Below are 18,549 nucleotides of genomic sequence, written 5' to 3'. Positions count from 1 at the left end.
TTCAAGATGCTCTCTCCAGAGCCGAGAGAGCCGAGAGTGCCACGTGGTTCAATAACCTCAGCCCATCTTCCCATGCTTTCGATTCTCAGCTTCTCCCTTAGGCTTTTTGTTTGTCACTCACAGCTCCTTTCTGCCTGGAGCTCTGAAGTCTTGGGACAGCCAGTCTGCTCTGTGGGTTAAAACAGGATAGACAGGAAATTCCAGGAAGAAGAATGACTCAGACAGTGGCTCCTCCATGGTGTATCCAGTGAAACCCAAGAAAATAAATACTCCAATGGCTGACCACAGTATGTTTTTTGCAAGAGCATATAAAATACAACAGGGCCTTGCGACAAATGCAATAGCTATAAAGACTGTTGTGTAGAAAAACCTTAAAATTAATTTCTTTTGTTTTGCCTTAAGTCACATATTTTATTTACCCCTTATTTAATCAGGATCTTAGCCAAGGTAAATTACTAGTGAGTATTGATTACTAGGTTTTGTGTTTATACTCGAGTATGGGCACCACTGTTGTCTCCTTTTGTATCCTGATTGTTCCAGTCAGCTGGTATATGTGAAAATAAATCAGAATTGCTGGAGGCTGACTTGCATCCCATCCATGAAATGCTTACTGGCAATAACTCTCCTGTCAAATGACAACTTGCTCTGCAGTAGGGTGTGTTGGAGAGGAATGTCATTATGTCTCTTTCGCTCCTGAGCGGGCACCAGAGCTAAGTTTGGCAGTTCCGGATAGGTTGGTTATATAACATGAATTAACATCGTTGAATTTATAAAGGACAACGTGAATGTTCCTAGACCCAGGAAAAGAGTTTCATTTCAGTGGTACAGTTGGAGAATAAACAGAACCTGAGAATCAGATTTGAGAAACTCTGCATAAAGTGTTCGTGTTTTGTGAACTGCAGTACCTGACAGTATTGTTTTTGCCGTATTGTGTGTCCATATACTGTGTCTTCACTACATACATAAATATTGCATGTGTTTTCCTTAGAAGCCTCAGACTGGAGCTCAGACCAAACTCGTTAATCTGATTTAAATCTGTGTTATGCCTCTGTTCCTCCCAAAACCTGAAGTCGAGCAAACTGCTCTTCATTGGCAATCTGGTTTTCATCCTTCGCATTGACACTGCCATTTTATAGACCTGAGAATTGTACCGGAGCCATATATGCAAAGGAAATTCCACCATGACTGAAAATCAAGGACACCACACATTCCAGTGCAACATCATAGTTTTAGTCCACGAAATATTTTATCATATGCTACATTTGTCATTCAAAACAAATACAGTAAGAAAAGTACAATTACGCTACAGAATTACAGCAAAAATGCTACTCGCGTTCACAACAGTTACATATTTATATCCTTTACTCACATTACATTCCTTACCTGTCTTGTAAGGGTCCTAATCTTATGCCTTAAGAGAAACAGCAATTTGGCAGAAAACCATTATAAAGATATAATTTAGACTTTGATTTTTCAAGGATACAGCACTACAATGAGTGGGCAAAGCATATCCATGATGCAAAGGCATCCATATCAGTGTAACAGATCCCAGTGCAGTGAGATTGCTACAGAAGTGAAGAGTGGAAATAAGTCAACCTTCTGGGAGTTGAAGAGTGAATCTAGCCCTCCAGGTAAAACTGCACTGTAATTGAATATATACAGTACATTATATTCTTAATTAAGTTCCTAATTAACTCTAAATTTAACCCTGTGAATTTAATGGGCTGTTTTCTTGATGTGGAAAATATATTTACTGTATATAAATTCTGCCCTACAGCTCAGTCAGAAGAAGAAATGGAGAGTGCTATCTGTAATGTATAACTATGCCATTGTGAGATTCAATTATTCTTTCCAGTAACTCCAGAGGGCAAAGTGCCCGTTGGAATGTATTGTCAGTCAGGGTAAACACTGACATTCAGACATTCCAAAATAATTCTTTGCTACTTTTCTTTAAAAAAAAACAAACAAGTGCCTAGATCTCCCCTATTTTAACATTATGAGTGTATGATTGATAGATAGATAACTTTATTAGCCCTGTACAATTTATTGCATTGGGAATTTGTCTTTTCCGCATTTGAACTGGCAACCTTCCAGCCACAGGTGCAGATCCTTAGCCACAGAGCCACCGCTCCGCCCAGTTAGGCACTGCTGCCTTGCACTGCTGGGACCCTGGGTTCAATTCCAGACCTGTCTCTGTGCAGTTTTGTGTGGACTTCCTCTGGGCTCTCCAGTTTCCTCCCACAGTCCACAGACATACTGGTACTGTTAGTGCTGCCCTGGTGTGAGTGTTTGTGCTTGTCTACCCTGTACTGAGCTGGTGTCCCATCCAGGGTGTACCCTGCTTTACGCCTGTTGCATGATGGAATAGACTCCAGCTCCCCCACAACCCTGAACTGGAAGAAGGATTAAGAATACAAGTGGATTGAGTGAGATGGGAGGTCAAAGCTGCCAAAGATGACTGGAAGAAAAACAGTCCAATAGTACATGGAAAAATCTGGTCATTTATTTAAAGTGTAGTTTTCTAAAATGTTTTAGAAAGTCCTTTACATAATTTAACCCAATATCTTTAACATTTTAATTCAAAGTGCTTAGTGATCAGTCTTTTCAAATGTGCTTTTACTTAATTGAACACATTACACCAGTGGTGCTTCTGGTAATTTGTATGCTTTTGAAGTGTTTGCCCATATAGCATGTACTGTGAGAGGAGACCTTAGATCTGTGAGTGTTGTTAGAGCAAAGAGCTTGGTCAATGTGTGACTACGCTTCAGTGAGCCTGCACCTGCAAGTAAATAGATAAGAAGGTCATGGATATGATTCCCTCTGTGATGTACTTTGCTTCAGTTTTACAAACCTTAGTATGACATTTTTTTCAGCTTCATCTGTCCAATATCTGCCACAGCCTGCAGCATGTAAAGTCTGGATGAAAGCTGCTGTGAAAAAAAGGACCAGTCTTTCTTTTTTGATCAGATTGATTTGGGAACACGCTTCGCATTGGAGTGCCTCTTTTTCTGTCTGGTCAAAATGTTCAGGGTACAGGCTTATTCACATACAAACCGGATGCCTTATGGACATTCCCCATCACTGGAGCCAAATGGAGGAATTCACAAAACCTCGTCGTTGCCACTTGGAAGGTTTTAAATTGCCATGAGATTTCTCAAAGATTTTGCCAGCAATAAACTCGCAGATACAGATTAGAAAAATGGCAGACAATGAATGCCAAAGGCACTGTTAGCAATACATGTTAAGCGTACACCCACCCATAAACACCATCTGTTTGATTTTAACTTGGCTGTTAATTTAATTTAACTCTCAGACCAGTGTGTTCAATCAGTGCCGGAGCTCATCCTCCTGCCTTGGGGAGAGCTCACATTTGGCAGTTAGTACCAGTAATAATTAGCAGTAGGCAAATCATGTGCTGTAGAGCTGTGAACCTGGAATGGCTGCCATCATGCAGGACCACTTAGATTCCAGAACCGGTATTTAAAGTAAGAGGAAATGACAATCTTGCTGTAACTGCATTTACAACGGGAGATTGTAAAAATAAAAATGCTTCTAGCAATAAAATGACATTCCTAAAACGAACGAAATGCTCTTGAAAATTATTGATGGAAGGTGCTGCTAGCAAAAATTGCCAAGTTGCCATGTATAGTCTTCTTGTTAATTATTTACAGCTGCATTAGAATTAAAACACATGCAACATATCCGCCCTTGCGGTAAAGTCAGCCTCTGGCTGCAACAGGACCAAACTACCAGATACAAAACTGTCGATCAGCTCATCAGCTCCTTTGTTTGAGGCAGTGATTCCATGTGAGGAATCTGACTGGAGGAGTTGTTCTCAGGCAATGTACACAACTATGTACACAGCTACAGTAAATTGCAGGTTCCCAGTAAAATCTTGCCAGCTTCAAATCCATCCAACCTCAGCAGAGCCAGCTGCCTCTTTTTTCAATCGTTTATTTTACCAGATAAGTAAATAAAGAACACATTTTCATTTATACTACAGACCTGGAGATGCCTCTGGGCACCAGAGCACTTCCTGAAGTGATCTGAGTGAAACAGCTTCTTCAAGGGCACGACAGAATATGACTTGGGATTTGAACTGTTTTAAGAATTCTTTGTCACACACAGATGATAACATACCCCAAACGTGGAACGAAGAGGCCAAAGCAAACATGCTTGTTACAATATGTTTTTTTCTTAGAGATTGATAATCTCTAAGATTACCTTTACCACACCTTTATGGACAACTAAAGAAGTGCACTGCATACAGAAGGGTGAGATTTATGGATAACGCTCACACAGATCACAAATACACAGCAAGCAGTGACTTTTATTCAGACAAACGTTTTCTTCAGTCCAATGTGGCTGTTTTACTGTAGGCCTACGCAGGTACTGCCTGGAGCCAACTGTGCAGGCTCATTTTTGCAAATGAAAGATTTGAAACACAGTTGTGTAGTTAAACATGCATCTTATGCCCTGTTAAAATGTCTATGTCATTTGTGAACTAAAATTTGGCCATCCAAAATTATAATCTAAGAACGAAGGAAAGGTTAAAAACAGGATAAAACCAATCAGTCGTGCTTGCCACCTGGTAATTAATCCCAGGACATCTCTTCTGGAACTCAAGGCCATCCAAAAGAGAGCCTGGAAGTTGTTTCTTTCCATACTGAAATATCTGAGTCATCTGTGCTTCTATGCCAGCTATTTGACATTTATTCTCACGCCTGTACCCTGAGTTAACTGCATTTAAACTGTGAGCTGATCAAAGTGTTCTCTATTGAATCCACTGGCTCCTGAACACAGTCGAAATCTTTTTGGCAGCTGATGTCCCAGTTGAAAGAACTTCTCCATTTTCAAACTAGAGCGGTATTCAAGTCTTGAAGAGTTGGCGAATGGCGCAGATAATCAGGGTATGTGCATGAATTGCTCCCTTTGGGTTTCCTGGAGGTGGCAAGATGGAAACTTTTACAGCTTTAGCCCTTAGACCGTACAGGCTTGTGTACGGCAGGAATCCTGTGGGCCTGTATTGGTGGGAGTTTCGATGCTGGGGCTCGAGGGACTCACAGAACCGTTTCCAAATCCTTCAAGGAGGGCGCCAGGCAGGGGTCCTCCTCCGCAGAGACGCCTGCCTCCTTCCTCTCCTTCGCTTTCCTGCAGCTGGGCGGCTGCTGCTCCTGGCCGGAGGAGGGCAGGGAGTTCTCCGAGCCGCTGGGGATGTAGCCGGGCAGGTTGGTGAGGGAGTGCAGGGGCAGGACGCGGTGGCGCCCACTCAGCGGCTGTGCCCTGGAGGCAGTGCCGCTCATGCTGACGCTGTTGGTGGCGTGCGAGATCATACCCCCATAGTAGCAGCTCCCCCCACTGCTGGTGACCCTGGCTTTCTGCTTCAGGTCCAGCACCAGGCTGCGCCTCAGCCAGGCCTTCTTGATCTCCGCCTGCACCTGTCGCACACACAAAGTCAGGCCTCGTCCATGGTAGCCATGGTAACGTTAAATGGGTGCTTGCCCATTTTCAGTATTGATCATTTCATGTTGCTATCTTCAATAAGTACCCGCCCGTGTTCACCAGGACAATTTGGATCAGGGCAGGGATTTCAAACTGTCTTTAAATTAACAAATTAACAGGTCATGTTTTTTCTCTAAATAATTTCAGCGCATTAAACATTATAAGTTTGTGTAGAATTCATGTAGATTGCCACTAAGGTTGATTGACTCTGGTTGTGACCAGTTTAGTTGATTTTGTGATTTTCATGCACAGATGGATATTAGAATATGAATTTGGGGATTGGGGTTTAAAATATTTCTGTACCATGTACACCCTGTTACATTCTGAGGTTAAATATGGGCTCCGTCTTTGTCATTGTATTGGCATTTATGGTAATAAATCTGTATCAACGCTTTTAGCTGCCTGGAAAGACATTCCATAAGAATAAACTCATTTCAGAAATTCACTGAGCTGTGCATCATTCCAGTTGGTTGGATGTTGAGCCCTTAGAAATTAATTTGCACCTTGAGCAGCTCTTTACTGTTAAGAGTCTGATCATTTTATTTGAAGGAAATGTCTAAACTGTTACTATTAGGCAAATAAATGTTATGACTTACCTCCCCGTTGCAGAAGCAGTAGATAAACGCCACAAAGAAACCCTGTGTGTGGGAGGATATCAGGGGACATTGAAAAGACAAAGATTAAAGCCATTCTTCTGTAACAGAACATTAGACATAGAAATATGAGCATCTTCAGTCTGAATCCAAAGCAATAATGATTCCTTAAACTTATATCATGCTTTTCTAGACACTCCACTCAAAATGCTTTACAGGAAATGGGGATCCCCTCCACCACCACCAGTGCCCCACCTGGATGATGCGACGGCAGCCAAAGTGTGCACAGTACGCTCATCACACACCAGCACACACCAGCACACACCAGCACACACCAGCGTGATGACGCCAGCTCATAGGTTGGGATTATCAGGAGGCCATGATTGGTAAAGACCGGGGGAAATTTGGCCAAGATGCCGGGTTAACACCCCTGCTATTTTCAAGAGTAGGATTTTTAAAAACCACAGAAAGTCAGGACCTCAGTTTTACATCCCATCCGAAGGACGGCGCCTTTTTACAGTATAGTGTCCCCATCACTGTACAGGGGCATTAAGACCCACACAGACCACAGGGTGAGACTCCTTACTGGTCCCACTAACAATTCTTTCAGTAGCAACCTTAGTTTTCCTGGAGGTCTCAAGATCCAGGTACTAGCAAGGCTCATACCTTCATGCCTCAGTGGGCTGCCAGCTGTGAGCTGTAGGCTAGGATACGGCTGCTGGCTACGGATCTTAAGGATCAAAGAGTCACAATGAAAATCCTTTTTTGTAATGCTGCTCTAAGGACAGGGAACTGTTTTAGCACTTCTTGTAATTTTCACAGATAGACATTATTAGTGGTCTGGGAAATATCTTCAAAATTTGTCATCCCATGTCTGTAGCAGATTTGAGGTTCCAGTAGAGACACCTCACAGACATACAGTACCCGTGAGCAAGACTGCACCTCCTTGTGAGCTGACATCTTAAAATGGACTTGATGGACTTTAAACATAACCTTTAAGGCTCTTCGGCAGTTGCAGTTGCAAAACTTACCACTAGAGGCCAACAAAAACCTCTAATTACAATAAACAGACACACCAGGTGACTATTATTTAATTAGTAGATTGTTGGTTATGGGTAGGGAAAGGCACATTCTCACATGGGTGTAATTACGTGTTGTTTAGTATATAAAGGGCAAGCCTGACTCTGGTAGTGTTTTTCTGGTGATTTTTGTTTTGTTAAATTCCTAAAAACTAGAGAGCAGTTTTAGCTGACAGATATGTGTTTACATGTATGAATCCTTTTAGAAGTTTTCACACTTTTCCTGAGAGCTCTGACTGGGTTCCAAATAATTGAAAGTGAGACAGTTTAACAGTTTTGTCATCTCCTGGTGCTGGAGATTTGAACACCAGGAATTCAACACTGTCTTTCTGCCATTTATTCAGAGAACAGCTAAACTCAGTAAAAGACCTGACAGATCAATGAAAAGGAGATATGATTATAAAAGGCAACAAACATTGCCCAAGGAGTTAAGATTATTGGTTACTGCTGTGTAGATGTCTATTGTAGTAACAGCTGAGGTTGTGAAACAGTGATGTTATAGTACAGAAATATGGCAGGGACTAATACAAAATCATAAAAATCTGAATCAAAGTCAGGTCAATGTATGCTTGGCATAATCTTACCTAGCTTGCGTAAACACTGAGCAAGTTAGTTGTGCTGTATGTTCATAGGGGTTATTGCATCAGTGAGTTAGTTTGCTCCTGAAAAACCCACCTGGGAGGAGTTGAAGAACATCTCGTAGTGCATCTGCACCTGCCACAGCAGACCTGTCACCTCTGTGTAAGGCAGAGCCATGAACACCATGTAGTGAACCCCAAACAAGGGCATCAACACCAGGGTGGCCTTCAGCAGCTTCCTGAGAAGACAGTTTCCAAACCACTAGAGACAACCACTAGTGCAGCTGATCTGAACCAGTGCTTTAGGCAAAATGAGAATCAGCACTCCTAAAGGTTCCAGAAGCATGAAAGAGACACATCCACTAAGCTTCCATCTCTCCATCTAGCCCAATTTACCTACCAGTATGTCTTTGGATTAAGGTCTGGAATTGAACCCAGGGCCCCATCACAATGCTAACCACTTGTCACGGACGTCCAAAGGGACTAACCGTGGGGACCAGGAGAGCTGAAAAAGACCCATATGCGTAGCGGCGAGACGGGAAAAAGGCCCAGGTTCATTAGTGCAAAGAGTTCAGGAATGCCGTATAGAAAACTATGCCCTCAGGGAGCGGACGTGGGGCGCCCTGGTGCTAGGCGGGTCTCAGGACATCCGAACGTCAATGCTGAGCGAGGACAGAGTGCAAGACCCGGAAATATATAGCCCAAGGGAAAGAGAGGAACAGGAAGGACAGCAGACAGGAAACTAGGGACAGGACAGAGAAGGAGCGCCCTCTGGCTACAGAGGGCGTGACACCACTGTGCTATCGTGCTGTCTACCACTATAAATGTGTAAGAGAAAAATTCACTATTGAATGTGATTTCTTTGATTAAATCTAGAAAATATATAAACATAAAAATCCATTTCAGTCATCTTGGCACAGATGAAATGTGTAAGGATTCCCTTCAACCTGTATTGCTGTCTGGGATCCAGTTTTCCAGTGTTGGTTTCCCACAGCTTGGAGGCTAGAACCCTCACAATGTTGAGGAAAAGAAAAAAGTTAACCTGGAAGACAAAAGCAAAGAAATACAGGAGGTGATTCCTGAACACGTTTGGAGGAACTGGTTTACTTTTCGTTAAACAGTTAAACAGTTTAGTGGCTGCCCTCCAACAATCATTGCTTACAGTACATCTCAGGGTTTTCATTTCTTTACATACACTGGTTTTCCAAAGCAATCTGGAAAATGAAAGCATTCTGAAGAGCAAAAATCTCCTGGGGTGTTAAAAGTAATGGTAAAAGTTTAAAGGTTGAATAAATGAAAAGTTATTGTACTTGTGGGAGAGATTATAAAAGCTGTGTCTGTTTCAAAAGGAAAATGTTCTGGAGTGAACAGCATTTAAAGTTGTTGTGTCAGCCCACACTTTGAAGCGCAGACTTTGCAGTGGTTTTCAGACATGCAGTCTTTCCAAGTGGGATTGATGTGTAATAACTCCAGTCCTCTCTGATGCGTGTGAGAGCCATGTGTAATAACTCCAGTTCTCTCTGATGCGTGTGGAAGTCATGTGTAATAACTCCAGTTCTCTCTGATGCGTGTGGGAGTCATGTGTAATAACTAGTTTTCTAGTTATTAATAGCTAGTTTACAAGGGTGGAAGTGAAACAACTGTTGCATGTTTTCAGATTATATAAATAATTTTAATGACATATGAAAACATGAAGTAAAAAGTAATGACATTTGATGACAAAGGGCTATACATTAAGCCTTTGATTCAACTGATCTTTTTTTTTAAATGACAAAATATTTGCCTTGAGGATGCCATTTCTTCCAGACAATACATCCATTTTCAAGGATTTTTTATCCTTCAAAGCATAATATAAATGTGGCAGAGAGCAGTTATTGTGGATAGAACTTGATAACACAATATGCAAAATTCAATTTCACTGGGTAGCAAGGGGTCAAGGGATTTTATAAATAGTATTCATCACGGTTATCACATTTTCTTTAATTCAGATGCAGACTTTTATTTGATTATTATTCTAATATTGTATTCCCTTCCAGTTTTTTGCCTTGAGGGTGGCACTGTATTCTCAATCCCTTTTATAATGGAGATCTCCAGTACATAATTCCTCTCTATCAATCAAGGCCAGATAGATACCAGAGCTATACTGTAGGTCTAATCATATTACAGCAATAAAATCCAGAAAAACAACATAATCTGATCCCATTTCCACCTGTTTTGTGCTTCATGACTAATAAAGCAGTATATTAAAGTAATAGTTTTATCCTATCTGTCTGTAACACACTGTGCCTTTCTGAATGTCCCAGCCTGACCTGTTCTTATTTTCCCATCCTTTAGATCAGGTGTGATCAATACCACCATGAGACATTTTCCTACAGCCGAGGACTATCATGAAGGCTCTCAACCAATTTATCATATTCTGCAGAAACAACATCAAACCCACCTACGTGTCATTATTGGTCTGTAAAGCACACTAATTTGACACTGGTATGCCCATTCCCTCTGTCAAATGCTGGCTTTTGCTTGTGGTCCAAATTGCTCTCAGTCGCTTTTGTTTCTTTCATTGTATTTTTTTAAACAGGTCACTTCAGTCACCCCGAGCAATTATTTCAGAGTGCCAAATCAATTCTTTTAATCGGGCCTGGGTGAGTGAGCAGTCAATATTCATAAAGATCGGTTGTAGGCCATGAATGTAGCGAGTGATAAATGTGGCGGTTATGCACAACGAGGGAGCTGGGAGTTGGGGGGTGTTTACACCAACGTCAATAAGCCGAACCAAACAGATTCCATTCTGGCAACAGCTTGGGGTCAAATTGAGGTCAGAAAAGTTGCCTCTGGAATGCACTGAGGATTTTCCAAATTTGTGAGCCATGAAAATACATGATGTGTATTATGTAACAGATCCCATAAGGACAAAGGTCTTCTGACCTTATGTTTTCAAAGACAGGTCACTTCCACTCTCCTCACAGGTCAAAGTTTATCAGCCTTAAAAACGAATTCATACTGTAGCAACATTTTAGTTGAATTGAAAATCTTGGCCCTGTGTAGGGCAGTTTATACACCTTTTAGGGTGTGTAGCAGCCATGATGCACTGCAATGGCAGATGTTATACATCACAGCTGCAGATACACAGGGTCAGCTCAAATGGTTGAAAGGTGTGTATTTCCTTGCAGAGAAAATGTCCCAGGGTAAAAATTAAAAGCAGTACCTAGAGTAACACAAACTGTAAGACATAGTTTGACTAAAACCGCTAGCTACTGTATGCTATGCATTTGCTGTGTTGTTACTTATAAACTGATTTTGCAGTTGATACCACAAAAGTAGATGCAATTCTGTATTGAGCTAGTGTTGTGGGAAATTCTTCATCAGAGGAGCAGGACACAGTCTTGTGCAGATTCAGTTTTATTGAGCTCAATAAGTCCGACAACGCGCGCTGGGTCTGCACAATAACAGCTAGTGTAAAAGAGGAGTTGCATTTTTATTAATCTATTTCTTGCCTAAGCTTATTATATTTGTCCCATTGTAATAGATGGGTTTCTACTAGAGTAATCTGAGTGCAGTATCAAGTTTACAAGGTATCACCTGGGATTTGAACACACAAACTTCTAGTTATAAATATATTTAAATACAAATTTAAGTCTTGCTGAAAATATCCTGTGATTGTTTTTGTAACCAGTGGAGCAGAATTTTATCTTTGAGCAAAAGGTCAATACTCATGCTTAAAGAAAATACTGTATATATTTCTATACAGGTAACTGCAATTCACACAGTGTTTTTTCAGTACATGAATGTGGAATGTAGATACTGTTATCCGTGGCAGAAAACTCCCACTTTTCTGTGCCAAAAAAAAACTGCAAAAACTGGTTATTCAAAGTCTCAATGGTGAGGGCGAACTGAAAAATTAAAGTGATGACAGATGGTTCTCAAGATCAGCACTCATCTCAATCTGTTGCAATTCATCATTTACTGCGTGTAAAGAGCCACACTGTCATGAACGCTTACATAACCCTACTGTTACAAGAGTTACAGTTTCAATCACAGCCGTCAGCGGTAGGACAAAAATAAATGTAATTGTGGGTACAAAGTGCGTGATCGTGTGATGTCAGTACAATCAGGATTGTGTATTTTAGAACTTCAATCAACTTTTTTGAAATTTTGTATTCTATCTGCAGTTGCCAGTCATTAATCAGTCAGATTGGACTATTGGTCTTTGTACTAACACAGAGAGGCAACAGGCTGGGCGAGTGCTTTTCTCCAAAACACACAGTTGTCAGAACCAATCACCAGTTCTGATGAGCCTAAAGGATCTTTAGTGTCAGATGATACAGATGTGCAACATATTGGCAAGGGTCACTCCTGAGTGGGAGACCAGGTCCAACATCCTGGTCATCTGAGACCCAGCCATGCCTGCCATGAGTGTCTGAGCTGATTGAGCTGCTCTAGGCAAGCCCAGATTGTAAGAAGCAGAGGCAATGGTTTACTTCCTTCTTCAAATAATCTTGTGCTTCAGGATTTAGACAATCATTGCGTCACTTAGACCGTGAAGGCTCTTGGAGAACAAGTATAAACAATAAGGGCTTCTTACAACAATAGCAGCAAGGATAGGAACTTGATAGATCCACTTCAGATTCCCAGCGCTTATGTCCCAACATCTGAAAACACAAAGCAAAAGTTTGCTTTTAATTTGTTTATGCCAGTGGTTCCCAATCCTGGTCCTGGTCCACACTCCTGCTGGTTTTCATTCCAGCCCACCTTCATTAGCTGCCTGAAGCCTTACTTGAGCTAGGAAGTTGTTCCATTTGAATTTTTGCATTTTATTTCTAGTCACAAATTTGGGATTTTATTTCATTTGCAAAATACAATTATTAAAGATCCAACATGTTTAAGAGCTGGGAACAAACAGCTCAGATTTATCTTATTATTGTTAAGTCAATGAAGGGTTTGATTGTGTCTCAGCTGGGCACAGCTTGAACAGAAACCAACAGGGTGTGTGGGTCACCGGGACCAGGACTGATTGCTTCTTTGATTTGATTTCCTTTGTATGATCACCAATCTTTAATTAGTTCTGCTGTTATTGTTACAATGATGCAGTGACACAGATGCAGGAATGAGCACAGCCTCCAGAATGTCTGCTGTCTACCAGTCCACTTCGTCTCTTGTCTCGGGCCCAGAGCTAATCTGCAGAGCTAGTGCTTGAGACCAAGCCTGTAGCTCAGCTCTTCTTGAGTAGGGTTGAAAACTCACAGCACCACATCAGACATGGGAAGTTGCTGCTGTGTAGTAAGCCAAGGTAAACTCTGGCCACCCTATTGGGAGCAAGCCAGAGGAGCGCCCCCTCCTGGTCAGAATAATTTTCCCCACACCCACATTGTCTCCGTCTAGAGTCTCAACCATGCACTTTCTGTTTGTGGAAACCATGAGCAATTTTTGTTCTAGAGCCAATTGGACATCACTCTATAAATCTTTAAATACCAGCAGCTGGTTACAAAATCCAGTGTAGGCTTGGACTGCTATGTTATTTCCATCTCTGCTGGCAAAGTCTTAAAGACAATACTGTACATACTGTATCAAATAAAATATTTATAATTACCGAAGGGAGAGATGAAAAAACATGGTTTATTTTCTAGACTTGTGTTAAGCTGAAGAGCAACCGTAGGCTGTGGACACAACAGTGAGCCACCACTCTGTCTAACCTCTTTGTGTCTTCGCAGTCCCTGCTTTGGCCAGCCCATCACCAGTTGCTGCACACTGGAAATGACTCAAATATATTCTTCTTCCATGCTAAAATATCTACTCTGAAGTCTGTTGCTAGGGAGAATACTACAGCATATGGCTAGTTTAAAAGTTTCAGTACTGGAGAAAACATTGTCGTTTAGTAACTCACAAAAAGAGATAAGATGCATCTGGGTTTGTAAGCAGGATGGCTCACACAGAAAAGCATTTGGCCCAACACGGCCTGCACAGTGTGCGACGCTGGAGAAGGGAAATGTGTGAATTACAGACTGGGGTTTCTCTCTTTTCAGAGCACACTGGTCCCTTGTGTCACCTTCTCTGTCCTGTCCCTAGTTTCCGGTCTGCTGTCCTTCCTGTTCCTCTCTTTCCCTTGGGCTATATATTTCCGGGTCTTGCACTCTGTCCTCGCTCAGCACTGACGTTCGGATGTCCTGAGACCCGCCTAGCACCAGGGCGCCCCACGTCCGCTCCCTGAGGGCATAGGTTTCTATATGGCATTCCTGAACTCTTTGCACTAATGAGCCCGGGCCTTTTTCCCGTCTCGCTGCTACGCATATGGGTCTTTTTCCGCTCTCCTGCTCCCCACGGTTAGTCCCTTTGGACGTCCGTGACACCTTGGTTCGTTTGAAAGCTGCAGCAGTGTTCGCTGTGCGGGAAGACTCACTGTGTGTCAGCCAGGGAGGCACGGGCACTCACCCACGCGGACACAAAGACTGCTGGAACGCCTGCAAGCACACAAGAGGACAGTGAGAGACACCTGAGGGGCACAATCCAGTGTGACTTCACAGAAGAGTGTTCAAATAAGCCAATGATTTATTCTAGAATAAGTATTTTATTTTGTGGTGTAAACAGGGCTGTGTACATCCATACTCTGAGCCTATGAGGAGTGATGATAGTCCTCATTCAAAGCCTCAGGGCAGTGGTGTTAGTGTTCTGACATTTTAACATAACAGCCATCCATTTTCTCACTGCTTCTTCCAATTTAGGGTCTCGGGGCAGCTGGAGCCTATCCTGGCAAGCAACGGGCCCATCGTAATCCAGACAGACATGAACACACACACACTCCCACCAGGACCAGTTTTCCCAGACACTACTCAACCTACCAGTATGTCTTTAGACTGTTTGAGGAAGCTGGAGCACTTGGTAGAAACCATCGCAAACACATGGAGAAAATACATACTCCAGACACCAGCATTATCAGAAAATATACCAAGAAAAACTCATTTGCCAGTTCAAGATCACAAGTCCATTATCAAAATGTGAAAAAAAATCAAAATCTATGGCAGGAGTAATGGTAATATACTGTATGCCCCCACTCTCATTTACTCCTGTCACTTTCCTGATGTTCAGTTTTTCCAGAGCCTTTTTTTCAGGACAGATAATATGCTGCTACAGCCTGCTTTGGTGGGAGCTACTACACATTACAGTGTCTTATTCACCAAGAGTAGAGTAGATGAGTGCCACTCACCCCAGCCAATGATTGTGAGGGCCCACAGGTAGTTCTTGTCAGACAGAAAGGCCATAAAGATGAGACTGTGCAAATAGAGCCCCTCCACCAGTATCCAGTAGTGATTGGTGGCCAGGAAATAGAGAAAGAGGGTCACTGCCACCTTACAGCCCACCTTGGGAGACAGACAGGAAAGATGTCCTTCACCTTTATATCAGTACAGAGTTTATATTCATCTGAAGCTGAAATCGACTATTGTACTACTCCTCCCATTTTCAGTGATCATGGTTGCCATGGATACACAATTAGACAGGAAGCTTGCTTCACCTGTGGGTAATGCCTCTGTCTCCTGATGAAACCGACTATTTGAGGTCTGACCTAGCAATACTCTGGATTCCGTTATAGAGTTTCGCTCTGAGCCACTGCTGTGTCCCTTCTTCGTTTTCTTTGTGTTTCTCACTGGAATTGGATCTTCCCTTGTGCCTCTTATGTGTCTCTTCGGCTTTGATTTCTGCTCCTTTCCTGACTATGACGCTGGACTGTGTTTGCTACACCCGCTTGCTGCTCACCTACATACAGATACCTGTGTCTGCTCTAGGGCTCACCTGACGACCCACAGACTGCTGCTATAGTTCCACCCTAACCACAGAGTTGCAGTTCTGATCCTCCAAGAAAATTTAGACCACAGCTTATGACATTTTGTCTTTAAACTACACTACTAGTGTTATTTTCATCATATAGGTTGTACACTGACACTACCACTAAAGGGTACTGTTATTGTAAATCCTTAGGGGTTTTGCAACCCAGTACCCCCCCACGGTAACAAGTCAGAAATGTGAGTGTGTGTTTGTGCGGGAAGAGGCAAGGTGATACTGACCATCTGTGGCCTCTGTCCTGGGGCTGGCCCCAGTTCGGCCCGCATGTTGTCATCCTCAACCTTGGCCACGTCCTCGGACACCGAGTACAGCACAGCATCCTTCACGAAGATGCTGACCGCGCGGCACATGAAGGAGGTGAAGAGGTGGATGTGGATGTAGTTCCTGGTGCAGTGAAGCCGCCTGGGGAGGAGGGAAAATGAGAGACGCTCCTCGCCAGCTCCTTCTCCTCCATCTGCTTTTTTTATGGAGCCTCATTTTCGCTTCCTCGGCGTCCGTCTCAGTTCTAGAAGCTGCTGATCAGTCCCAATCCCTGCTCCAGACGTGGAGTGGAGTGGCGCGGCGCAATCACGCAATTCACTTTAATCATTTTTTGCCCCCTTATTCGGAATCACCCACTGCCAAACACAAGGGTTGGCTCCTGCTGCAGAGGACAGCTGAAGACATGGACACAGTCTCCAACATGAGCCTATCAAACAATTCATGTCTGGTCCAGCTATGAGCCTGCTGTGCCTTCAGCAACAACAGTGTTGGATGGAGGACTGATAACACAGCCATCTGTCTCTATAAGAGGTCCCCATAGGTGTTGGAACTGCTTGAGCCACTCATGAATCTCTGAATCACCACTCACGTCTTCATGCAGAGCGCATCATCCCCTAAAAAAAAACCCTCACCCCTCCCTCCCTTCTTGGCAAATCCACTCATGGATACCACTCATGTGGTAATGCACATAACTGCTGCAAATAGCAATCTATTAGTTTATTAGTGCATCTTTAAAAGGGCATCAAAGATTAGATGCATTGTCCTTTTGGTCTTGTGCCCGAGGAGGAGCCTGGTGAAAATGACCACATTCCTACTGAGCAGCAGTCTGAAGGAAAAGCTGGACAGTTCGACTATATTTGGGGTGACTCTGCTTCTGTAAAATGGGAGATCTCTGTTCTGTATGCAGTGTAACATCCATCCAGACATCCAGGCACAAGGCAGGATACACACTGGACAGGGACACCAGTCCACTGCAGAGCACACACAGATACACACACTCACACCACAGCTTATTTTCCCAGAAACCAATTAACCTCTTTAGACTATGGGAGGAAACCAGAGCACCTGGCAGAAACCTGCACGAGCACGAGGAGAACACACAAACCCCACACAGATAGCACCGCAGTTGCAGAATCGAACCCAGGGCCCCAGCACTGCAAGGCAGCAATGCTGACCCCTGCACCATCACATGCCACCCACAGTGTGACATATATAGATCGAATTATAAATGCCTCTGATTTTTCAGAGGTAGCAATGACTTGTATAAATCAGAGCTGAATTTTCCCTTGTGCTTCTATTATCATACAATAGCTCATCACAGTCCCACCTCCTCTTTCTCTTTGAGCAGTGAGGCACCATGAGCCTGCAAGCACTTTCCACTTGGTCTCTCTTACTTGAAGTAGCAGAGGATGCAGACGGCAGCAAAGAGGGAAACCAGGGAGATGGAATAGCCGATGGTGTACATCAGGTGCAGGCGGACAAACACTTCCTGTGAGGAGCAGAAGCAGAGGACACACACAGTGTAGTGAGCCTTCCTTTCCCATCTTTTCTCCCTTTTAAGGCAATACAGAATAGATCTATATCTACTGGTTTCAGCCCAAAACAGCTCTCTCAGGGAAAAGGAATATGGTCCTCAAACTATTGCCGCCAATTTCCCACATTACTGTAGAAATGGACTACTTTTCGGTTCAAAGGCAGGGTTATAAATTTGCACGTCACATCACTGCCCTGACAGGCTGAAGAAACAGAACCTTTTTCATCTTGAAGACTATGAGGTTGACTGAGACGAGCATTCCCAATCCTCTAAGGTACTGACAAAGTCAACACAGCAGATTTCTTCCGAATGAGCAGTGAAAGACGAACCGGAGGGCACAAGCATAGACAACATGGAAATACATTTAAAACTTAGAAGAGGGGGCACTTCTCTCTCCAAAGAGACTACAGAAGGTTGTGGGAGTCTGGAACAAGCAACCCAGTGACTGTGTTGGAGCTCACTTCCAAGAAACAGCTGGATGAGATTCTTCGATTAATAAGCTATTGAGTACAGAATGGGACAGCTAGGCTGAATGGCTCCTCTTATTGGTACCTTTCCTCTGTTCTTATAAGTTGTATCACGGTAACTACAAAATAAACGGTAGTTATACTATAGCAGCTATAGTGAAGATAAAAGCATGATCTACCACAGACTATGTCATCTGTAAGTGCAGACAGCACTGTGTTAGGTTATGATGGTTAAGGTATTAAGGTTTTGAATTCTACATCTACAGCAGAGGCTGTTAAAGGCACATTGTCTAGTATTTATTTTACAAGTATAACACAAAAGTTATGCCCTCTGGAGACTCAGGAGAGTTTAGTAAAGTGAAATTTTCTGCTGCTCTTGGCAGGAAACTACATCAATTCTTGCTAATCATTCATAAGATATGCCACAGGGAATTGTGCCTTTAAAAATAAAAAATAACAGTCTTTTATTTTTGGTCTTATTTAAATGAAATATAACACTTTCTCATCTTTTGAATGGAAATCTGAGGTAGTTTTAATTCTTTATCAGTAAGGTATACATACAGTACATATGTAAACAATATGCATCTACAAGCCTATTAGTAGAACTACATTTTGGCCATTGTGTAATAACATGAGACATTAATTTGGCAAAACCTGAAACAACAAGGTGATGCAAATAATGTGTTCTGCTTTTTATCTAAT

At 42.7% G+C, this 18,549-nt stretch overlaps 1 protein-coding gene across 1 annotated transcript in view; it reads right to left on the bottom strand.

Moving 5' to 3' along the window:
- Window positions 1-1,214: 1,214 nt before the first annotated feature.
- pth3r (parathyroid hormone 3 receptor) overlaps window positions 1,215-18,549 on the bottom strand; it is a 38,659-nt gene continuing 21,324 nt past the window's right edge. Inside the window, exons 5-13 of the mRNA XM_088623035.1 lie at window positions 17,241-17,335; window positions 15,807-15,987; window positions 14,951-15,104; window positions 14,147-14,207; window positions 12,335-12,401; window positions 8,700-8,794; window positions 7,850-7,991; window positions 6,099-6,140; window positions 1,215-5,438 (exon numbers count right to left, since the gene is read on the bottom strand). Coding sequence (XP_088479161.1) covers window positions 5,061-5,438; window positions 6,099-6,140; window positions 7,850-7,991; window positions 8,700-8,794; window positions 12,335-12,401; window positions 14,147-14,207; window positions 14,951-15,104; window positions 15,807-15,987; window positions 17,241-17,335 — 1,215 coding nt within the window. The 3' untranslated portion in view covers window positions 1,215-5,060. The remainder of the gene's footprint in view (window positions 5,439-6,098; window positions 6,141-7,849; window positions 7,992-8,699; window positions 8,795-12,334; window positions 12,402-14,146; window positions 14,208-14,950; window positions 15,105-15,806; window positions 15,988-17,240; window positions 17,336-18,549) is intronic.

This window comes from Lepisosteus platostomus, chromosome 28 (assembly GCF_059453375.1).
Source record: "Lepisosteus platostomus isolate fLepPlt1 chromosome 28, fLepPlt1.hap1, whole genome shotgun sequence".
Classification (NCBI taxonomy): Eukaryota; Metazoa; Chordata; class Actinopteri; order Semionotiformes; family Lepisosteidae; genus Lepisosteus; species Lepisosteus platostomus.
This window is presented reverse-complemented; position numbering and strand designations above follow the sequence as displayed.